This window comes from Podarcis erhardii (genome assembly GCF_964252035.2).
Source record: "Podarcis erhardii genome assembly, chromosome: 4".
In the NCBI taxonomy this organism is placed as follows: domain Eukaryota; kingdom Metazoa; phylum Chordata; class Lepidosauria; order Squamata; family Lacertidae; genus Podarcis; species Podarcis erhardii.
The window spans coordinates 22,545,408-22,569,163 of NC_138508.1; the positions used below are offsets into that span (position 1 = coordinate 22,545,408).

General features: G+C 42.1%; 2 protein-coding genes across 4 annotated transcripts in view; one reads left to right on the plus strand and one right to left on the minus strand.

The window, feature by feature from the left end:
• On the minus strand, positions 1-10,934 carry KBTBD3 (kelch repeat and BTB domain containing 3). 3 transcript variants are annotated; one of them, XM_081860439.1, is made up of 3 exons: positions 10,662-10,934; positions 6,653-6,900; positions 1-5,198 (listed from the first exon to the last, which is right to left on the minus strand). In XM_081860439.1, the coding sequence occupies exons 2-3, from the start codon at positions 6,874-6,876 to the stop codon at positions 3,593-3,595; spliced, it is 1,830 nt and encodes a 609-aa protein (XP_081716565.1). In that variant the 5' UTR covers positions 6,877-6,900; positions 10,662-10,934; the 3' UTR covers positions 1-3,592. The 3 variants fall into 3 exon arrangements, with proteins under 3 accessions (XP_081716565.1, XP_081716566.1, XP_081716567.1); XM_081860440.1 differs by lacking the exon at positions 10,662-10,934 and adding an exon at positions 7,794-7,925; XM_081860441.1 differs by lacking the exon at positions 10,662-10,934 and adding an exon at positions 7,397-7,765.
• Positions 10,935-11,243: 309 nt separating this feature from the next.
• AASDHPPT (aminoadipate-semialdehyde dehydrogenase-phosphopantetheinyl transferase) overlaps positions 11,244-23,756 on the plus strand; it is a 30,070-nt gene continuing 17,557 nt past the window's right edge. The window contains exons 1-2 of the mRNA XM_081860711.1: positions 11,244-12,397; positions 16,189-16,414. Of these exons, the coding sequence (XP_081716837.1) occupies positions 12,215-12,397; positions 16,189-16,414 (409 nt within the window). The 5' untranslated portion in view covers positions 11,244-12,214. The remainder of the gene's footprint in view (positions 12,398-16,188; positions 16,415-23,756) is intronic.

A 23,756-nucleotide genomic window follows, 5' to 3' on the forward strand; every position in this document is an offset into this window, starting at 1 on the left:
ACTGCTCAGTGTTTTTATTATGCAGATTAATGAACATTCCAGCACTCACACAGGTACAGACATATTTCTGTCACTTCAAGTGGCTTGTAGCACAGTTACAAATACTTTAAAGATTTTTTCCTTCTGCATATCAACGGCTAACCAGGGATGTCACTTCCATAAGGGATTTTGGGGATAATTACAGTCAAATGACCAATAACACTCCTGTGTCAAAATAAAGCCTTCCCCCACACCTTCCTGCCTCAAAATGGCAGGTGCCCAGTATCCCCCAGAGTAAGGAAGTTAAAGTGAACCCCAGTGACACCTGTGGGGCCATTTCCTCTGGCAAAAATTGAAGGCAGCTGTGATTCAGATGATCCAGTAGGAAGCTCCAAGAGGAGGAGCAGAATCCAATGTGGCAGCAGGAAATTGCAGGAAGTTCAACAATTTTGCTCTGGACCCTAGAAACACCCTCACCCAACCTCAAAAACTGGGTGGAGTAAAAGTACCTCAGATGTAGAAGACTCAGAGCAGCAGCAGAAAGAGGTAGCAACTAGCACTCTGGGAGCAGGGAGGAGTGCTTAGCAACACGTAGTGCTCAACTCTCAGGTGTGGTGGCCATTCTCTACCACTGATAAGTAGGAGCAACAGGCACCTTTGCAGCAGGTGAGCTAGCAGGAAGGGACTGATCCTCAGCCTTCGTCTTCAGGGTGATAATAGATGTCCCAAATTGAGGGGGTGGGCTGACGGGGACCCCTCACTTCAGGTGCCATGAGGGAGAAGGATAACAGTCCCACCTCCTCCAAGGACTGTAGATGGGGAGCTGGAATTTGTGCCCGAGTGCAATAATTTTTTTGTGTGACAGCTCTCCAAATCACTGAGCCCTGGGTCTGCGAAGGGACTAAATATTTTTTCCCAGGGTGTGGGGAATAGATTACAATTGCTAGGGTGCTTTCTGGAAAGCTATAATAATAGAACATGATTTGAACCACTTTGTGTAGATCTGCCCTGTCCCATACTATGTGCTACAGCAAAATCTCTTACTTTGAATGTCAGTTATTTAGCAATCATCATTTTTTCTGCCTTATCTAACCCTTTTCCTCAGGGTAATACCAAAGTTTCCGTTAACATTTTTACAGCAAGGAGAACTAGATTGACTGTTCTGATTCCAATACCTTTAGAGGTAGCAGACTTGGTCATAGGTGCCGTCTCTCACTGAAGATTGCTCCAATGGACTTGGCAGAGGAGTGTAAAAGTGAAAATAAAAAACACAATGTATAAAAACAATGCATTGCATTTTGACACTGACATTTGTGATACAGTAATTGCAAAATAATATCTATTGAACTAGTGACCAGTTAGCAATAGTTCAATCAATTAACTGACCACAGGAAGAAATTACATATATTAAATCTTCATTACTTCATGCCATATTTTACCTTTACTGATAATACAATACCAGAATAATAGAACTGTTTTGGTGTGGTTACATTTTTAGTGCAAATAAATTCATATACGTTGGCATGCAACTCCTTTCTACATTATAATGTAGGCTGGGATCCGAAGAACTGCAACACTTGTTTCTCATGTCCAGCATACCCTAGTGACTGGGTTTCTTGAACAATACATCTCCCCGTAGCGGACAGCAAATTACTTTTGAAACTTGAGTGAAGGGGACTTTCTAAAGCAGTTTGATCTTGATCTTCAAAGGTTGCAGGGAAGTAAAAATTCCACTAGACTTGCCCAAGTTCTTGGGCATGTCTAAAATACCTCTTTGGATCCCAGCCACTATCAGGTAAGACTACTAGATAATACGTACTCCTTAAAAGTGCATTTGTACAATTAATATTTTGGCCTCTAGTTTGTGTTTTGTGGTTTAGTTTTTGCAAGATGTTAAGCAAACACATCTTACAAAATGTTTACTCAGGAGTTAAGCCCCACTGAGCATGCATAGAAATGCAGCCTTAGAAAACTAGCTATATCCTTCTCTTATATCTAATGTATTGTAAGTACATGAGATGGATGACAGAAGTAGGTATGTGCAACTGGCATGCCCTTAATCAGCTTTATACAGATCATCAATCCAGTTGCAATTTAAGGAAGAATGAGGAAATGCAAAATTAGGATCCAAACAGTCATGAAAGATACTGCCTCAAAAATACAAGCTGTGCAGTATAATCCTTAGCAGGTTCACTCTGGAGTAAATCTCACTGAATTCAAATGTACCTACTCCCAAGTAAATTTACACAGGCAATGAAACTTAATTTTAAATAAATATAAATTTTGGCCACCTTCCCCAATCTGGTGTCCTCCAGAGATTTTGGGATCCAAACTCCCATCATCCCTATCAGCATGGGCAATGATCAGGGATGATGTGAGCTGTAGTCCCAAAAGATATGGAGGCATTCAAGTTGGGGAAATACAATTACACTGATCTATTATAACCCCTCTATGATTTTACACCAGACTGATGAGATATAACCCGATGCAATAAGCACAAGTAAAACATTCCCATATTGTTTTGGACAAAGGAAATAAAAACTTTACTCCACACTTGCTACCACAAGCATAAGCATAAAGGTACTTCCTTGGGCTGTGTCTGTTACCTACGGCTATCATAAAGAGAAAAGCACAGCCAACAGCACTGAATTGACAGACCAACTTAGGATCTATTAGTAACATCAACAAGCTACACCACTTGAGATACTGAATACTCAACTGAATCCACTACTGTCTTTGCTTAAGCCATTTTAGTCTATCAGTGAGTGCAGTTCTTTGCCTACTCAAAAGTAAGTCCTATGAGTTCAATGAACATACTCCCAGGTGAACAGAGTATTGCAGCCCAAGTTAATAAAAGTTGTTTGTGAAAATTATTGTGTGCAATTTTCCTATCAAAATAGTTGACATTTTATTTAATATCTAATAGAGAAAAATGCTAAATTAAGCTTTAAAAAATCCAGAATTGAGTAACTTACAGCAAGCCTACACATTTTTACTCAGAAGCCCACCCCACTGAGTTCAATGGGGTGTGCTCCCTGGTAAACAGTTAAGCCAACATCCAGAAAGCAACTAAATTCAGCCTATTTTACTTTACCACATATTTTGGAAAACTTCAACTTTTAACTCCATTTTTTTTCTACTGGCAAAACTATGATTGATCCTGGTTACTCTTACTTTGGCCCTAAAAGTGCATTAATTTGAAAACTTGGGCCAGGATGTAAACTGCTACCTAAGCTCAATGTAATTTTCGATATTTTTTTTCTTTGACCAGTTGACCCCAAATCATACCATAAATTGCTTTTCAACATATTGTAGGGTTGACTGGGGGAAAGGGGAAAAAAACCCTCACATCATCTACATTACTCTTTAGTTCACAAAGCTTCTGGTTCTAGTTGTGGTCAATCCCTTTTTTGGGGGGGGGATTGCTACTGAAATTTAAAAAGAGGTGTTTGAATATATTCAAACATTCAATCAAGCCCTGCTCCTTATTAAAATAATAAGTGGCTGCAAACCATGTTAGCAGATTGGGCCTCTAATATATGGGGCTTTTTGGCAAATGAAAAGCAAACAGAACCATAAAACTTGTGCAGCTTCTTATAACTGATATATTGGACTACACTGCTATTGCAAACAACCATGGGTCCCTATATTTATTAAACTTAATCACCTGACAATAGAACTCAGTTAGGGCTCTTGGCATGGGTGAAACCTCCTCCCATTCAGACCTACTGCTATGGTAGACTTGTACTTCATCAGTGATTTCATCAGGAGCATAATCTCCACCGAGGATGTAAATTTTATCTTCTATTCCAACTGCTCCTGCATTAAAACCAGCACATTCAAAAGACCCTTCCCCTTTCCAGACATATGTCTCTGGGCAAAAACTATAAACCTTGTAGGTGGAAAGGTCACAGATGTACAATGTGCAGTTCACTGGAACAGCTTTGATTAAGGTGGCGTGAAAGAACTGCCCAAATTCTGCTACCAGCTCAGACCACTGATCAGTTGCCGCATTATATTTAAAGAAACAATCAAGAGATGGGTTAAAGGCATCAGTAATTTCTACTTCAGAACCAAGCACATAAATTATATTCTGACATGCACTTGCTTCTGGATAATAGATACCTCTTGGTAAGGGACTCACGGATTTCCATTCCCCAGAAAGAGGACTGTATGCCTCCACATCTAAAAGACTTTTGATATCCTTAGATGCCCTTGTCTTCCCCCCTATTACAAACAGTTGATTTAGGGTCACAACAGATGCATGCATTGTCCTTGGCTTCTTCATGGCTGATACCGATGAGAAGCTGTCCTTCACCGGACAATAACACCAAGTTTGGTCAGTGGCATCATGATACGTTTCGGCAATATGAAGTCTAATTGTCCGGAAACAGTTCCCTACACATCCGCCAGTTATAAACAGCTTTTCACCATAACTAGATAAACTTGATCCTGGCAGATCTGTTATGTGCGTGTGCATCAGTTCTTTCCATTGATCGGTTTTAATATTGTAACAAAACGTATGTCGATGTACTCCGTCTTCCTCAGTTTTGTGAACAAGTATGTACTGTTCTGTTGTTGAAGGGCGAGCGTCTGGAAACAAACCGCTAAAAGTTTGCACACTTTTAATTGCCTCATTGATTATTACTAAGCAACCAGCGCTTTCAAGTAGTTGTTCTTCAGAGTGCAATACTTCCTGCAGTGTCTTCTCTGATAACTGATGTAACCTTATTTTTTTCATCAAGTGGGGAAGATGCTTCTGTCTTGTTTCCAAGTTATGTTTCGTCCACCAAAGGGCAGCTTTTAACACAGATTCCTCATCTGGGACATTGAGCTCATCTGCTTCTATACATTTTAGCAGTATCTCGAAATTCATTTCCAGAAAATCATTTGACTGGAGCAGCAAGGAAAAATGGTGCTGGGCATATTTGAGCGTATGGTCAAACAACTGAGTGGACCCATAACTTTCGGAAATGGATAATAGCTGCAAACAGTTGACAAGATCAATGTTCTTAATTAGAAAGTCACTGCAAGCTTTTGAAAGAGTGGAAACTTGAAGAAAGGATGAAAGCTGAAATAACATTTCTACGTTATCGTTTGTTATCTCTGTTCTTCCAGTGTAGGCATAATCAAGAAATGCCTTCACTGCCTTGGGTGATAAATTACTAATAGTAACACTCCCATCATCTCTTTCTTTCATGTTAACTTCAAACATGGCCCTGCAGTTAAAATACAGAAGATGAACACACAATAAATCATCACTGATATCTGTTCCATCTGAATATAATGTAGAACCAAAACCACACAGCTTAAGGTGAAGGGAACTATTTTCAATAAACATCTTTTGGACATTTTAGGTAAATTATTTGTAGAGTGAATAAATGCAAAACTAATGCAGTATAAAGCACATTTAAGAAGAAGCAGGGTTTTTCTATGAGGTTTTCATTACTTTTAAATAGTTCGGCATGATAAATTCAGGCATCATTCCAATCAAGGTATGATGAGTGTATATCTTAAAACACAAATTAGATCAGTTCATAGAATAGGATCCAAACTACAGGCTTACCTAAGGCAAGTCTACTGGAATTTTTGGATTTGGTTTATTTCTTTTAACAGCTACATCCACTCTCAGATTCAGATTGCTTAGAATCTTTAAATTCTTAAAAGCTCAGAGTGAGTAAAAGAGCATGATGTATTGCCACAGGATTTCTGCTTCTGCACATCCACTTAGCCAATGTGGAGCCCACCTGATGCTGTTGGGCTATAACTTCCATCACCCTTGACCAAGAAGCCAATGAGAGTTGCAGTTCCAACAACATAAGGTGGGCACAAACCAAGGTTCAATGGAAATGCAGCTCACCCTCCTGGAAGATAAGGGATACCCATGTTAACAGTGTTCTTGTTTTCATAGATGGGTTGTAATTTCTATTATACCCAAAGTCTGGAATGTATTATGGATGTATCTAGACCCGTTTTTGTTTCTGCTTCGATATCTTGTACCAGGTTTCTGTGATTGTTCTGTTTTATGCTTGTTTTTGTATTTTAATAAAATTAAAATTATTTGTATGTCTTCTCTGAGATCTTCAATACTAGACACTGTCAAACAGAGGATATGAGCCAAGCAATTTGATTTGAAATGCTATACTGTGTTGCATCATAGAGTATCCAAACAACAAAAATACTCATTGAGAAACAGTTATTAAATATTAAATATTAAATTTTATTATCGATTAATGTAATCAATACATCCAGCAAAGGTGGTTTGCATATAGAAGCAGTATCTGTAGGTGCATGCCCTTCTGCATTGTGTTGAATTGGTTGCGTATAGCGTTTAAGGCAGATGGTAATGCACATCTCCACCTGAAACCTACATATGAAGTTGTACACAGTGAATGGGTTGAAGTCATGCTATCTAACAAAAACAAATGATTTTAAAATCATTTCATAGCCATTTCATAGCTTACTGGATCTACTAATCTACTTTTGAAGGTCAACATAGGATGAGAATTACTTCTATGTTTTGAATAGGGGGGTTGTGAATTGAATAGAAGAATGAATTAACTACATCACATATGTAACAGTGATATATATATATATCTCCATGTTTATAGTCATATATATCTATATCTATATATATATATCTATGCACACAAGAACTACATCATAGGCTTACCTGAAAAAGTCACTACATGCTGCCAATACGCAACGGTGACATGGGATCACTTCATCTTTCACAAGTATTTTGAAGTCAAAAAAGTTGTTTTGATCTCTGAAGCTTTGCAGTACATTTAAGATTTGTTGGCCATGGCCTTCAGCCACCAAGGAGCTGGCTTTCTGCTCACGAGATGAAATTCCATTGCACGTTGGGGTGCTAATGAAATCATATTGGTTGTCCATGGTTTCTGCACTCTATTCTTATTGCTGAAGGAGATAATATAAAAGTTAGACACACACAACAAAATTACTGACCAAAAATGACTTCATAGGTATGGTATGCTAGGTGTGGTGATCCAAGGAATCTTTATCCATATTGGGAAAGGTGTATAAATATTTTAAATAATAAAAATAGCTAGAAATGCCATCCAAATAATACATCACAGGTTGGAATCACATCGGTAACTTGCCTCCGGGTACACTTTCAAAGCAAGTGATGAAGAAATCCATGCACAGAATGATGCTTGTATGCTGGTTTGCAGTGAATATATTTCACTGTAACCACCATGAGTTCCTAAGGCTTAAATGTTTTAAGTGTTACTAAAAAAATAAAAATAATCTGGGGTATAAACTGTAACTATTACTGCATTGCTTTATTTGTTTTTTTGCGGGAAAACAAGGTCCCAAAGAATTATATCCAAACCTTGCTATATAAACAACTGATTCATATATTCGAACAGCTAGAGTTTGCCCACTTTATTACTTGTTTGTGTTTTGCTGGTCAATGGTAGCCATTTTGGGCAGAAACCATGGGGGTAAAGAGAGAGATCGGACAAATCAGTTTTTCCTCTTTGGCTTTTGCTGATTGGCTGCAGAAGTTTCAGGCAAAAAGCATGGAGGGAGAAAACCTGGATTAGAAATGTTCCCACAGGAAATGACGGATATAATCTGCTCATTATGCAAACTTGTTACTCTGAGTAAAGGTTGAATCCCATCCTAACAAATGTATTATGATACAAGCTTTCATGGAATATACAGTATGATCACATCTTACACGGGGTTGCATTCTGGTGAGAGAATGTAAAGCCAGAATACCATATGGTCAATACAACTCTTTAAAAACCAGGTAAATGGCCCATAAAAAGCACACCAGCATTTACCTGTGCACAATGACTGTGTTGCTTAGTCTTCCTCATCCTCTTCAGGGCTTGAGGTTGCTCCAGGAGATGATGGGCCAGGCCTGAGCAACAGATTACGAGTTGCAGGCAAAGTGGTTGGCTCTGTTTCAGCTTCAGAAGTTGATTGTGTGGGCTCACTTGCTACCGCTGCGTTTTTTGTGAGTAACATGGTGCTTGGCAACTGTTGCTGTTGTCTCTTGAGCTGTTCAAACATTTCTCGATACAGTCTCAAACTGTCTGTGATACCCTGTGTGATTTTGAGGCTTCGTTCCATAGAGGGATCAAACTCAGCGATCAAATCATTCAGGTGTTTTGCTGTTTGGAAGACTTGAGCAAACTTATGCAGATTCCAACTTGCTGGCTCATCCTGTTCATCCTCCTCCTCTTCATCTTCTGTACTTGATCTTAGCAGTTCCTCCAGCTCTTCATTAGTTAACGTTCCTCCATGGCCATCAATTAACTCTTCAACTTCTTCCTCAGTGAGGTCAACAAAGCCATCACCACCCATTTGTCTGGCCATCTGGACAATATGTTCCACTTCATTGTCAATGGCTGGGAAACCCTTAAAATCATCCACACATTCTTTCCACAACTTGCGCCAGCATGCATTCACCGATTCGGGCTTGACTGCATCTACTGCTTGCTTAATGTAAGTGATGCAACTGGCCATGTTAAAGGACTTCCAGCACTCAATGACATCAAAGTTGGGATCAGTATCCATAGCGTTACGTATCCATGAGAAGGTTAGCCTTGTGTAAGTTGCCCTGAAGCACCGAATCACACCTTGGTCGAGAGGTTGGATGATGGAGGCCGTGTTGGGCGGGAGAAAGACAACTTCAACATCATTATGTGCAAAGCAGAGTGCCTCGGGGTGACCAGGAGCATTGTCCACAATCAGCAACACCTTAAAGTTCAGTTGTTTCTCTTCAAGGTACCGCTTAACTTCCGGAACAAAGCAATTGTGGAACCAATCTTGAAACGTTGCTGCAGTTACCCAAGCCTTTCTATTGGGTTGCCAAAACACAGGCAGGAGATTTTTGTTCTTGCCTTTCAGGGCACGGGGGACTGCAGATCTGTACAGCAAGCCTGGCTTTATTAAGTGCCCAGCTGCACTGCCACAGAGCAACACAGTCACACGGTCGTTAGCTGCTTTGAAGCCAGGGGCTTGTTTTTCTGATTTGGAGATGTACGTCCGCTCAGGCATTTTTTTCCAGAACAGCCCCGTCTCAACAGCATTAAAAACTTGCTCAGGAAGGTATCCCTTTTCGTCTAACAGTTCCTTTAATTGCTTGGGGTAGGCTTTTGCTGCCTCTTTGTCTGCACATGCAGACACTTCACCAGTTGCGTGCACATTTTTCAGTTTGAAGCGCTTCCTAAAACTAGTAAGCCAACCGTGACTGGCTTTGAATTCCTTCACAGGCTGCCCATCCTCGGCAGAAGGTTTGAAGAGTGCATAGAGGCTGAGAGCCTTTTGCCGTAACATCACGCCATCAGTAGGCATGCGTTTGCAGTTCATGTCTTCAAGCCACAAGTTTAATGCCTTCTCAGTCTTTGCTAAAGCCTCGTCGTCCACCTGGCTTGTCACCTGAGCAGTTATTGGAGCACTTGCTGCCACAATGTCACGGATTTCTCTCTCTCGAACCTGGATGGCATGGACGCTCGATTCGCTGTAGCCATATTTGCGTGCCACACTAGAGACTGACATGCCATCTCTCAAGCAGTCCAGCACCGCTACTTTTTCTTGCCGTGTTGGAATCAAACGTTGTTTCTTGTGTTGCACGCCAGCAGAGGGCCCTGGCTTGCGTTTGGGGGCCATGTTTTCTTAATCACCAAGGCTACTCTCAATCGCCAACTGCACCTCCTCACGTTCTCCAATGATGCTCACACTGACTCCACCTCAGCACCCTTTCCTAAGCTGTACAATGATGGGTGGGATGTTGATGAGGTTTTTTTCCCTCCACCCCCCCCCCACATGCACATAAATTTGGAAATTGCCTATGTTAAATGTGCATAAGCCATGATCGTACTGCAACTCACTTCATCAGACTCATAAAGTACTGTCCTCATTTACAGATGCATGTGTATGTACTGGATCAGTCGTGGGTGGGTGTGATTGTAAAAGTTGAGGAGAACATGCAGAGTCACTTAGGCCAAAAGGAAGTGCAGCAAATTAATTAACAGCAGTAATGCATAGCATGCTTGACGACACGAACACCTTGGCATCGGTAAGCCACTTAGGAGCAAAGGAAGCTGCAGGCTGCTGGTAAAATCGAGCTTGCTAGAACAAGTAACAGCTCTCCAGGGTTTCAGCCAGAGGACATTCCAAACCCTACCTGGAGAAGCTGTGAACCGAACCCACGACCTTCCGAATGCAAAGCAGAAAATCTATCACTGAGCTACAGCCTTTCCTCTTCCACATATAAGGGGGGGGGGGGAATCCACTATAATTGAAACTCTCTGCTGCTTTTCCTGCCAAAGGCCCACAAAACTGCCCTTCGGGAAACAGCAGCACTTATCCCTAGCATCATTCAGCTTGAATATCATCGCCTTACTGTTTATAGAAGCCCCGCCTTCGCAGCTGGGAGGAACGTCTGGGAACAACTAAGGGCACACGCTACGTAACAGCTTCAGTGGCTGTTCTGCGCATGCCCCACGCGCATGCTCATCACCAGAGACACCAATCTAAAACACGGCCCGTTCTATAGCGCTTTCCCTTTTACCTCAGACAACCCAGTTCAAGCTGCCAGGCTGGCGAGTTTAACACCCCTCGTTAGGAACGCGCCGCCTATAGCCCAGCGGAGGCCTTCCATTCCGTGGTTTCCCCCTCGGTGCGCGCCGCTAACCACCCACCTGCATCCAGCGCAGCCACTCCGAGACCATCCGCGACACCCGACATCTGCAAAAGCCGACGCTGTCCTCCCATTGGCTCTTCCTGCTGCCCATCGATCGCGTCCTGTGTTGTGAGTGGCGCAAGTCCGTGTCGCTAAGAAAGCGCAAAAGCCCGCCTCCTCGTAACAGCCGGTGCCGCCGACGTTGTCAAGAGCGGGGACCGCCCCTCGCTCCCAAGAGCCATGAGCTCGATGAAAACAAAGAGACGCTTCAGGTTATCAATTGAAAGTGAGCGTCGGGGAGGGGGAAAGCAATGTAAATATAGGACAGGGTTCTATATGGAAATTCAGATTCTCCCCCCGCTTCGCCCCGTATTCTATGCAATGCTGTTGCCTCGCATGTGGCTTCTGTAAAGCAGAACTCAGAATGAGCACCGCGCGCAACCTCCTTTTTTTTCTTGTTATACCTCTATGTACTCTCCGGAGGGAGATGGTGATTGGTCTGCCGTGTTTTGCATTTGGCTCCCGATTGGCTGCTGCGTTTCCTCTCCCTCGCTAACCTCCGCGAGTCCCTCCTTCCCTCCTCCTCTTTTTCGAACCTTCATCGAAGGGAGCGAGCAGAGGGGAGAGTGAGCCACGCGCGCTGCGGAGCTTGCACTTTATTTCCCCTCAAGTTTTGCTGCTGCAGTTCTGCAGCGCGGACTGCTTCGCCTGATTACTCGGAAGCAAGTCCCGTTGAGTCCAGCGGGGCTTCCTGCAGCCTTGGAGTCTCCTGGCTTAAAAAGTTTTGGGTGCAATCCTAAACCACGCCTATACTCTGAAGTAAGCCCCGTTGAATTCGGCGAGGCTTACTCCCAGGTAAGTGGGGTTAAGAATTGCAGCCATCTCTACGCTCAGTGCCCAGCACTTCGGATGTTCGAGTCCAGCCAGCCCCGTTCCCTCCTGGAAGCAGCAGCAGCGCTATTTCTCCACAGGAGAGCAACGCATTCTCCCCTCTCCTTAAAAAAAAACCTGCCTAGATTGCTAGCAAAAGAAGGGAAACAATTTGTCTATTCGTGTACATTTTGGCCCATTGTCAGCTGCAATGTCTCTAAGTAATGCCAAGAGGAGCAGGTTTTGAAAACTGCAAGGGGTCCCACTTGAAATCCAGTCCTTGAGAGAAGACTTTTGGGATGCATTTGCATTTAAATCCTTTATTAACCTTTCCTCAGTACAGTAGTTCCTAATCCTAAACACACCTGATTGGAGGTAAGCCCCACTAAATTGAATGGGGCTTGCAGAATTGCGGTCTGGGCAGAGGAGGCGTTTGTTTACGCTGGAGTAAAGACAGAGCATCGTTCTATTTATATGATTCTGATCCTGCCCCTTCCTTCAATGACCTCACATGGAGAGGGGCTTAATCCATGTTGCATTCACAACAACCCTGCAAGAGACTGAAAGATGGTCATTCAATTAACATCCTAACTCGAGTAGGGATTTGAACCCAGAACTCACTGGCCCAAGAGTTCTGTCAGCCTCCCATTTCTCTCCCCATTCCGCCACGTGTGTACCCCTCGGGCTGACGTTTTAAAACATATGTTCCGGTGTGCTGTGGCTTCCTTGGAGCGTCTTGCTATGGAGAGAGTACGTTGGGCCTTTTCCTATGGCACCTGGGTCCCTCGCCGTGAGGATTGGTTGCTGTCCATGTGCCTCATACAGCCTGAAGAAAGAGAGCGCGTCGAACAGTTTGTCTTCCGTCGCGATGCCAAGGCTGCAGTGGTATATTTATTCTCTTATTTTAAGATATACTTTGCTGAGATGAATATCTCTCATCTCTTAGTTGTTATTTTAGCATAAAGGTGGTGCTTCTAGACAAAGACTTTTGCAAGTTAGAGATGCATTGAACCAATAGAGTCTGCCCAGTCCCCTATCCTGATAACTGCTGTAATAATAATAAATAATAATAATAGTTTTTTATTTATACCCCACCCATCTGGCTCAGTTTCCCCAGCCACTCTGGGCAGCTTCTAATCGAGTGTTAAAAACAATACAGCATTAAATATTAAAAACTTCCCTAAACAGGGCTACCTTCAGATGTCTTAGCAGCTTATTTACTTCACATCTGAAGGGAGGGCGTTCCACAGGGCGGGCGCCATTACCAAGAAGGGCCTCTGCCTGGTTCCCTGTAACCTCACTTCTCGCAATGAGGGAACCGCCAGGAGTCCCTCGGCGCTGGATCTCAGCGCCAAACTACCCCATCAGCATAGCGTTGGCTCCAGGGTATTGGGCGTTTGGGCCTTCATTGAGTTTCCTTAAATGGAGGGTTCTTTTAGCCTGCTTTTGATCTTGAATACTTGCAAAATGAAAATGACTGGATGGTGGGTGCTCTGTTGTCTATTGCCACTCTCTAGAGCAGGGGTTGGGAACTGTTTTCAGCCCCAAGGGCCACATTCGCTTATAAGCAGCTTTCTGGGGGCCGAAATCAGTGCTGGTCAGGGCCAGACGCAGATGCTGGAAGAGCAAAGAATGCTTAATTTTGCCTTCGCACATAAAAGAGATCATAGAGTTGGAAGGGACCATCTAGTCCAAGCCCTTTCAACACAGGAATCTTTTGCCCCACGTGGGGCTGGAACCTACAACCCTGAGATGGAGTCTCATGCTCTACTGACTGAGCTATCCAGCTTGCTAGTTTCTACAAAAACTGAAACACTCTTCTCTGTATCCTCCATCCAGACAAGCAGGAGCGAATACCAGAGTTCAAGGACACATTCCAGCCTGGCAAAAATACTCCAGGAGGGTACTAAGCAAGCTTAAGTTTCTCTAGCCCTTTCCCAGTTGCCACCTCCCACTTGGCTATATCAAAAGGATGCAGAATCCCAAAATCCAACTATTCTGGGCAACAGCCATACGAGAAATATGTAAAATAACTAAACAAGTATTAGATATCACCCCAGAATTGGCCCTACTAAACATCTTCCAAGACAACAACGCCCATTTACACCACAAAGAACTCATAACCCACCTACTTTCAGCAGCCAGAAACACCATAACCAGACACTGGAGAGACCTGTCAGGAGTAAGCATGGACCAATGGTACCAAATAGTATGGGAAACAGCCCTACTGGAAAAATTAACTAATAAACTGAAACTGACATGGGGACAAACAGAAGAAGACACCTTCACCCTGATATGGCTCCCCTTTATCACATACACAGCCCAACAAGACAATGACAATAATCCACCAACAGCATACAAATCAATATGGCTAACCTGATCCAAAACACCCACCCACCCCACTCACACACGAAAACAAAGATCACCACAGCCAATCACTAACAAACAATCACACCTTAGGCCAACCCCAAACTCTCTCACCACCAAAGGAACACAAGTGAACAACACAAACAACGCTGACACCAAACTCTACATACATTAAGCATAATAGAAACACCACCACCTGACCCCACCCCCATCCATCTTCCCTCCCTCCACCCCCTTTCTTTTTCCTTTTTTTTTTTCTTCCCTTAATGCCTCAACAAATGAAACGGATTTGTAAAAATGTTACATGGGGGAAAAAAAAAATACGAGACATTACACTTCTGTAAAACAAGAAAATCCTAAATAAAATATATTTTTTAAAAAAGGATGCAGAAGAAACTAACCATCTCATTCCATCATCATTTTTATTTTTTAAATTAAATTTGATGGTCAATTTATCCTGCCCAGGGCAGCACAAAGCGACTTACAACCCACCAACCAAACAGACAGACAAACCCTCCCACAAAGGTATATTAAAATCAAGAGGAAATAGAAATACATTAAAAACACCCCACCCACTTCTAAAAGGCCATACCAATTAAAGGCCAAAGGCCTGGTTATAAGAGAAAGTTTTTGCCTAGAGATATATAATTATGGCTCCAGGTGAGCCTCATCTTGGCTGGGACCAGCTTTCATTTAGCTCCTCTCCTCCCAGAACTGCCCCTACAATGGTAATGTCTCCTGGTCGTTTTATAACTTTATTATGTAACGGAATAAAAGAGTTGAAAGGAGGAGGAGACGTAGATCCCAGGCTCTTCGGTGGCATCCATGCATGCTCTGTAATGTCTACTTCCAGCCGACGTTTTAAAATAAATGAAATGTAAATCGGCTTGAGTCACTGCAGAACTGTGTGGTATGATCCATTCTAATCAGCTCTGTAGGCAGATGTGAAAATGGGATTTCTGTTTGCTGCTTGTATTATCTCCTGTGCTATAGGTGGTGCTGGTGCTCAGCGGATAATATATGAGTGCAATCTTTCTAATACTTTTCTAAATCATAAAAATAGCCATGGGAGGGGTGTGTGGAGTGCAAACTCACTGCTAAATCATAGAGAGCAATGCCTATGAGTTCCTCATTAAATGCATCATTTGAAAATGTAATAAAAGTGAACCATTTCCTGACAAACTAAGGACCAGCCATGGGTTTCTCCTGTTCATGTGTATAGACAGTAAGTTCCATCATTGCTACCATTCTATTTCAGTGTATTAATTAGAGCAGCTTCCCCAACCTGGTTCTCTCCAGATATTTCCAACATTCACTGTCAGTATGGCTGAGGGAGTTGTAGGCCGAGGCATATGGGGGCTGGGTTGGAGGGTATAGGACGGATGAGAGAAACATGGGTTTAAGCCAAGCCTACTTCTCACGGTTGCTGTGAGTATAAAGTAGGACAGCCCCTGTTTCTGTCTTTCTTGCAGGAAGAGTGGAATACACACACACACACACACACACACACACACAGTGGTACCTCGGGTTACAGACACTTCAGGTTACAGACGCTTCAGGTTACAGACTCCACTAACCCAGAAATAGTACCTTGGGTTAAGAACTTTGCTTCAGGATGAGAACAGAAATCGTGCTCCAGCGGCGTGGCGGCAGCAGGACGCCCCATTAGCTAAAGTGGTGCTTCAGGTTAAGAACAGTTTCAGGTTAAGAACGGACCTCCGGAACAAATTAAGTACTTAACCCGAGGTACCACTGTGTGTGTGTGTGTGTAGATATATAGATATATTAAGACCCCTCAAATGTATATGTGTGTGTGCATTATTATTCTGTTCTGTTATATTCTATTCTATTCTATATTCTATTATTATATTATAAAGTAGCTGTAATATTTGGCCCAACTTGTAATAATAATAATAATAATAATAATAATAATAATAATAATAATAACAACATTTTATTTATATCCTGCCCTCCCCAGCCGAAGCTGGGCTCAGAGCAGCTAACAACAGTAAAAATAACACAGTTTACATAAAATCACAATCAATTAATTGAAATACATTCTAAAATCAAATCATTCTAAAATCAATTCAGAATCAAATTAATGGCAACCATTGGACTAGAGTTCTATGAAGATTACCAAAGTTGTGTTTTAATTCTGTTTTTAAAAGCATATAAAGCATAGCTGTGCTCTATAATGAACTGTCAAAACATTTTTGAAGGCAAATGGTATCTTAATATATTCCCCCCTCCCCCCCCCTTTACACAGAACAGTTACTTGCTGTGCATTATTTGTTCATTTTGCCTCATAGGCTGGCCGGCTGCTGATAAGAAAATTAATTGCAGAGAAGCTGAAGATTCCTTGGAATGAAATAAAGTTACAAAGGACTTCAAAAGGCAAACCTGTCCTTGCAAATGACTTAAGCAGTGCCCATTCCAGCTTCAGCTTTAATGTCTCCCATCAAGGGAATTATGCTGTTCTTGCCGCCGAGCCCGACTGTCAAGCTGGCATTGACGTTACGAAGACGAGCATGCCAGGTAAGTGTACTATAGTCACTCTTAAAAAAATTAATTAATAATCTACAGTGCCCTAGGACGGGAAAGAGAAGCCACTTTGCTCATTTATTGCAACACACACTGTAGAGAGATTTTTTAGGGGTACAGCGATTGGCTGAGCTTTCCTTCGTTCACAGTCTCTGACTGCCATTGGCTGAATTGTTCCAATCTTAGGAATGCAGGAAGCTGACTTATATACCAAGCCAGACTATCAGTTCATCTGGCTCAACATTGCCCACAACACTGTGTGGCAGTTGCTGTCCAAGGTTTCAGGAGGGAATCTTACCCAGCCCTTCTTAGTGTTGGCTATTTTGCAGATTAGTTGTGCTGCAGAGAGCTTACTGGGGAGACCACACATGACAAGGAACACAAAATAACTTTAGCTAGGTTTTAATAACAAAAACAAAAACTCCTTTTACATTAATTATAATATATCAATAAGCATGACCCATCCACCAACCCAACCACCAGGGTACTGAGAGAGCTAGGTGCTGCTCTTTATATACTATACCCAATTGCTGACACAGCTTAATTAACACAACTTAACAGCACCTGCTATACTGCTTCACAGCTGTAAAACTAGGTCATGTTATTTGCTCTGGCCCTTAAAGAAATACACATCTTGTGGAACAATAATGAACCTTCAAATTTAAAGAGACCATTCAACACTTAGACATGCCAAAGAGACCTTTGGCATGTTTCTAATTTTGTTTGACATGTTTTTATTGAATGTATGCATGTACGTATTGTTACAGAAGTTGGGCGCCACCCGCAGTGGGTTCCAGGCGCTCACCCAGGGTTTGTGCTGCTTTGGAGAATTGAAGACGTGGTGGAGATGTTGAAGCTTTAAGAAATATGATTTATTCACATATTCACACCTTCAGTCTATGTGGAGGAAGTCCAGACCTTACAGGAGGCATCCCCAAACTCCACCCTCCAGCTGTTTTGGGACTACAATTCCCATCATCCCTGACCACTGGTCCTGTTAGCTAGGGATAATGGGAGTTGTAGTCCCAAAACAGCTGGAGGGCTGAGTTTGGGGATGCCTGTCTTACAGCATGGTCATTTCAAGAGGGGCTGGTCCCCTACAGCCATGGAGTCAAAGGCATCTCTCCCAGCCAGCCTGCCCAAGATGGATCCCAGTCTTTGTTCTCCCCCTTCCTCTTCCCAGCACACCTTGCTCTAAAAACTCTCTTTTCTTGTCACCTCAAACACACACCCCATCACCATGGCAACCTCTGTCTGCCTAGGCCCAATATTCCTCTCAGATGGGCCATCAACACTTTTTGTCACATTAATACCTCTAACCTAGGTGAGGCCCTAGCTTGGAACAGAAGCTTAGCTTGTGCTTTTCCACTTGACTGCAATTTTCCCTTCAGTACTCCAAATATTCAAAATCCTGCCATTTATAATTTCTAGGGTTTAGTCCCTAACAGTATTTATTTGCCCATTTAAGGTATTTCTACCTCACCTTTGAGCTGAAAAAGCTGGGGTGTGACAAATATCAGTACTAAGATGGTCCCTGGCAACAGGCTTATAATCTAAAAAGACATGACAGATGAGGAAAAAAAAGAAATGGCAGTGAAAAGTAATCTCAAGCACCAAGTTCTTATAATACTGGTGTATGTACCCTGCCTTGGGCTAAGCAATTCATGTAAACAAAGAATCAAACGATACCAATATGATTATCTGGAAAACAAAAGGCTGGGCTAAACACCCCCCGCCCCAATTCTGTGGAACGGTGTGTGTGTGTGTTTTTCCTTCCAGAAAGGAAAGAGGCTTTATGTTCCAAAAACTAGAGTTACAAGGGATTTGTATTTTTCTTTATCTTAGGAGCAGCCACAGGGTGGCACTATTGATCTGTGGAAAACCTTTCCATCTGATATTCAGATTCCAAAACATTAAGCACTTGCGGATGAAGCCATCTGCAACATTTAAACCGCCACATTGAAAAGGGGATTCTCGTCATGATATGTGAAAACCATTTTGGCACCCAAATATGCTATAATAACCAATCCATTTTCTCTTCTATAAGAGCTGTATCTCTGTCAGGGAATGAATAGACATCTCTAACAGGAAATTCTCAGCACCTTTGCTACACTACAGCTCCCAGGATTCTTTGGGGCAAACCATGATAATCTAACTAGTATAGAGCAGGTATTTTTGTAGTGTAGATCTGTTCTTCAGACTAGGCTCCTTAATTACTTTGTTTTGTCCTTATCTCTTTTTGGTGGGGGCTGGAGAAGTATACAACATGTTACTTTTCCAGTGATTCTATACTGTTCTCAATGCCTCGCCAACACTCAATAACTGCTTTTATTTACAGAGTGCTGGTAAGCTCCTGTGGAGATTGGTGATAATCTATTGCCTTGCCTTATGCAAAGCTATAAGAAATCGAATCAGGAACCTAAAAATTCATTAAAAGTAAACTTTTTGGGTGAAACCCTCTAAGTAAGAGCTGCTTCATAATGTTTAAAAATCAGCAGGTATGGAAGACCGCCAGGAAAGATAAGCTTTAACTGCATTCTAAAAGGCAGGCTAAAATGGTGCAGAGATTGTTCCTGAATGGTCTGTGGCCATAAACTTCCAGCGTCACCTTGAATGTCCCGGCTGCAGATGCAACACTATATCTCCCTTTCTGCAAAACTTTGGATTGCAGTCTAAAGGGATGAATGACCAAGGCCAGCTCTGATCATTAATGTCCTTGTCCCTGCCAGATTACTGTTACGTGCTGTCGGAGGGGCTGCCTTTGGTAACCTCAAAATCTGCTCTGCAAGGTTAGGTGAGCTGGAGGCCCTGTGGATTTCTGTTGCACAAGCAACTGCACATCCCAAGTTAAGCACTATTTGAGTCCTCTAAATAGCGGCAAGAGTTGAGCACGGGGGCTGCTTGCCTCCATTGAGACCAACGCAACTTAAAAGTAACTAACATGGAGAAAATAATGTAAATGGCTTTCCGGTGCATAAATGTACAGAGAAGAGTTATCTGCATCTGTATAATATGCATGCTGCCATTTCCGCTCACTTTTTGATTAATGGGCTTTTCAAGGTTCTGCTGTGAAAAAGCTGATAATGGAAGCAGAAAGTATTTTCCTAGGGGAGAGAGAGTAAAAGAAATTTCGACTCAGCTCCAAACTGCTTGCTTATCTAGCATGCTACTGTTGTAATAGCCTTGCATAAGGAGCACAGGAAGCTGGCATCATGCAAGCCAGTGTAAATTAAGCCAGAGTAAAGATAGGGACGTGGGTGGCACTGTGGGTTAAAACCACAGAGCTTAGGACTTGCTGATCAGAAGGTCGGCGGTTCAAATCCCCGCGACGGGGTGAGCTCCTGTTGCTCGGTCCCTACTCCTGCCCACCTAGCAGTTCAAAAGCATGTCAAAGTGCAAGTAGATAAATAGGTACCACTCCGGCAGGGAGGTAAACGGCATTTCCGTGTTTGTCAGAAGCGCCTTAGTCATGCTGGCCACATGACCCGGAAGCTGTATCCCGGCTCCCTGAGCCAATAAAGCGAGTTGAGCACCGCAACCCCAGAGTCGGCCACAACTGGACCTAATGTTTAGGGGTACCTTTACCTTAAAGATAAACCAGAGCCAAATTCCGATCAGCAGTGAGGCTACAGCTGGATGAGCCAGCCTAAGCATGGCAGAGAGAAAGCCAGCCTTCAATATTGTGTTTGAGTTACACCACCCTTTTTGCCGGCTTAATTTATACCAGGTTGCCAGGTCATGTGATTCAGATGAACCAGGCTTAGGATCCAGCCTAATTCCCCCCTGCCATGGTCTCGCCCCCGCTGCAACCCCCCCACCCCTTTCAATGCTTACACTGGCTGAAGATTGAAGATCTTCTGGGCTCAGTTCAGCCAGCTAGGTCCTGGCTGAGCCAGGATGAGAGAGATATACCAGCCAAGGATGAGGGAGTTTCATCAGTATAACCCAGCTGGATCCTAACCCATCCATCTTGCCAGATAGGATTGTTCCATAAGTCCCTCTTCGGTGCAATTAAAGCATTTTACTTCCTATGGCTACTGCTGCTTTTATTTTTTCCATTTCCATTTGCATCATGATCCCACCAGCATATTCCATCAGAGGTCTAACTGAAGTATGTTCAGTCACAGCATGAGAACATTTCCAGGTTGTTGGTTTTTTGCATTCATTTATGGGAATAATTGCATTAAGATTATTTTCTGTGAGTGGCAGGGCATACAGAATATTATTTTTAGCTGTGAAGTGTGGCATGGTGGAAAGTTTCGGGCTAGTGCTTATTATCCTGATAATATTCAGCTGAACTTAATTTTTTTTTTTGATCATCAGTGGAGCTTAAAGTGCTTTACTGTATAGATTTCAAGGGAGGCCTCCACAGGTGCCATGCAGAGATGTGGTTTTTTATATATAAAAACAATGGGAGTAGAGTAGAGAAAGAGTTAAACTCAGGCTCAAGCTTCCCCATGGCTGCCGTTGGGAAGATGGGAATGCAGTAGTGAAAATCTATGCCTGTTGAATTGCCTGTTGTGCACTTGGAAATACTGCAGGACACCTGTCAAAAGGGAGGGGGGGAAATAGCAGAGTCATGCCCTATTGCTTCTCAAAACTGCTCATGAATACCACCCTACCTGTAAGAATAATGTGCTGACAGGTTCTGCAGTGATTTATAGAATTCATAGCTGCACGCTAAGGACTGATACTTGGAATGTCCTGGGTGGTATTTCCTTTTCTAAGTACCTGAGACATAGATACCTTTTGTGGTGTGTGTGTTTTTTTAAAGATGTACTTCTGAAATGTGGGCCTAGAGCAAACCAGAAACCGCTCACCCCTCTCTCGGTGCCTTCAGAATACTCTTCACTTTCCCCCTAACATTTTTTAGCCGTCATTAACATTAATGTTATCATCCGTCCTCAGGGCTTATCCTACCCCGTCAGTTAACAGTTATCATCTATCCCTTGCCAGGGGAAATCAATTAAAAATAAGTTAAAACTAATTTTACAACTGCTGACGCAAAGCTGGATTGTCTGCTCCCTGAAATGAACACTCTAGAGAGGGAGCGAAGTTCAGATACGATTCATTCAGAAGGAAATTAGACATGAAGATTCTAGCAGCCAATTATTCTCTTCCCAGACAAATCCCGGGCATGAATACTTGAAAGTTAAGTTCTGCTGTTTCACTGGGTCTTGCTCCCAGGTACATGTGCCTAGGATTCCTCCATTTCAGAGATCTAAAGCCTTTATTTAGTGCCCTGGATGGTGATAATATTTGACTTATTCCCCCACCCCGCATAAGAAAAAAAGTGTCTGTTGCTTCTCTGTTTGAGGGGAGATAAGAAACTGTTGCTTTCAATTATGAACATAAGGAGTATGAGCTGCACAACAGCTTTTTTAATCTGTTCATAACAGATAAAACATTAATTACGTTTATGTTGCTAATGAGATATTTAGCAGCACAGTTGCTGAAAAGATTTTTTTTCTGTCACTTCATCCCATTTTATAAATAGGTACCTCATGCCTAGGTTTTTGTGACCCAGAAGTCTGTATCTAACCTGCAGGATAACAGATAAATATGTTTTTTTTAAAAAAAAAAAAACACTCCAAAGATAAATGTGTTAGCTTTTTATAAGTTTTATTTGAAATTAAAATAAAGCATTTATTATTCTTGGGAAGTTGCCCTCCCTCCCCCCACTCTGTTGCCTCTGTAAAAGAATGCAGTTCAGAATTTTGGCACTAGGGGGCAGGGCAGAGGGGCAGGCTGTGGTGCTGAGTCCCACCTGTGGGTCTCAGGCCACTCTTTGAGAAAGACTGAAATAGCCCCTAATGGACATTCCTCGCTTTGAGGAAGCACATTTTCGGGATATCTTCCTTTGTTCAAACACTGCTTTCTCTGGAAATAAATATGGCAGAGAAATCTAGTCTTGTTCTCTGTGAAGTATAATTGTTTAAGTGCACACTGAAAAGGAGAACGATTGTTTATTGCTGAAAGGGTTTAACATTGGAAAATTCCATTTTAGTATATACTAAGCTACAAGACAGCTCTCTCTGAGCTTTAGTTGGATTGACCATTAACTGTTGCTGTTCTCTGCTGGTTTACACATGAGTGTTTAACCTTAGATCATGTGATTAAGGTATTCAATTGCAAATCTTCATTTTGAAGGAAGTTGCCTGTTAGTCTCTCTTTGGACGCCACAGATAACAAAAGAAAGAAGTTATGGGAGAAACATAGATTTGATTTTTACTCTGATCATAATTACATTATATATATACATTTAAGAAGAACCTATGCTTGGATATGCATATGCCTTATGGAATTGTCCGGCTGTATCGTTGATTGTTTTGTACTTGTTTTTGAAGAGGTTCTAGCTAGTAAAGCTTTGAATAATAATTATGGGCCTGGACCATTTTGCTTCCAAAAGGAGTCAGCTTTTATGCATCCAGTATTAATATTTGCAATATTCTCATCCTGTTTCCAAGAAAATCTATCACATTTGTAATGTAAAGATCTGCCAAAATTGTCAATATCCTTACTTTCAAACAGATGATGGCAGAACTTTTGGAGAACCTGTGGTCTTCTAGATGTTGCTGGACTCCATCTCCCACTATTCCTGACCATTGGCCATGCTCACTGGGGTTGATGGGAGTTGGAGTCAGGCAGCATCTGGAGAGGTACATGTTTCTGCTGCAAGTTCTAATCTTTTACAAAATTTCATGGTATTATATAGTTAATCAGATACATTAACAAGGCAAGATAGTAAGAACTTGGCCTTCCAAAGGAAAAGGTTGCTTCTGAAGTTGGCTTTTTTAATTCCCCTCTCTTTAAATGCAGTTGGTAGGATTGTAATTGCTGTTATTTTTTTAAAAAAAGGAGAGAGATGTCTTTTTTCCAGATAATGAGCTTGCTAATAATTTCCCAGTATGCTTAGCTTTGTAAGCTAAAACCAGAAATCTACAAGGCCTTGCTTAATAATGAGTATATGTCTTTTGGTGATTTCTCCAGTAAACTGATATTATGCCTCCATCTTCATTTCTCTTATTTAGTTTTATTTATTTTTGCCAGCTACCCCAATGCATTGGGAAGCATGGATTCATTTTAATTTAGTGTACTATTGCCTTGAGAATTCTCTGGTGTATTTCTAAAGATTCCGGCTTTCCTGTTTGCTTCTCTGTCCACCTCATTCCACACATTTTACTTCAAACACTTTACCTAGACAACAAGAGAGCACAAAAGTTCTGTTGTAGAAGTACTGGACCCAAAATAAATTCTTTCTGAATACTTCCTAAAATTAGATTTTCACAGCAACTGTTACCAACATTTTTCTTTTACATTTGTGAAATGAAATGAC

Coding starts and splice junctions, on each gene's coding strand:
- KBTBD3 (XM_081860439.1), bottom strand. CDS start 6,876: ATGGACAACCAATATGATTTCATTAGCACCCCAACGTGCAATGGAATT. Junction 5,199..6,652: donor GCATGTAGTGACTTTTTCAG/GTAAGCCTATGA, acceptor TTTTAACTGCAG/GGCCATGTTTGAAGTTAACA.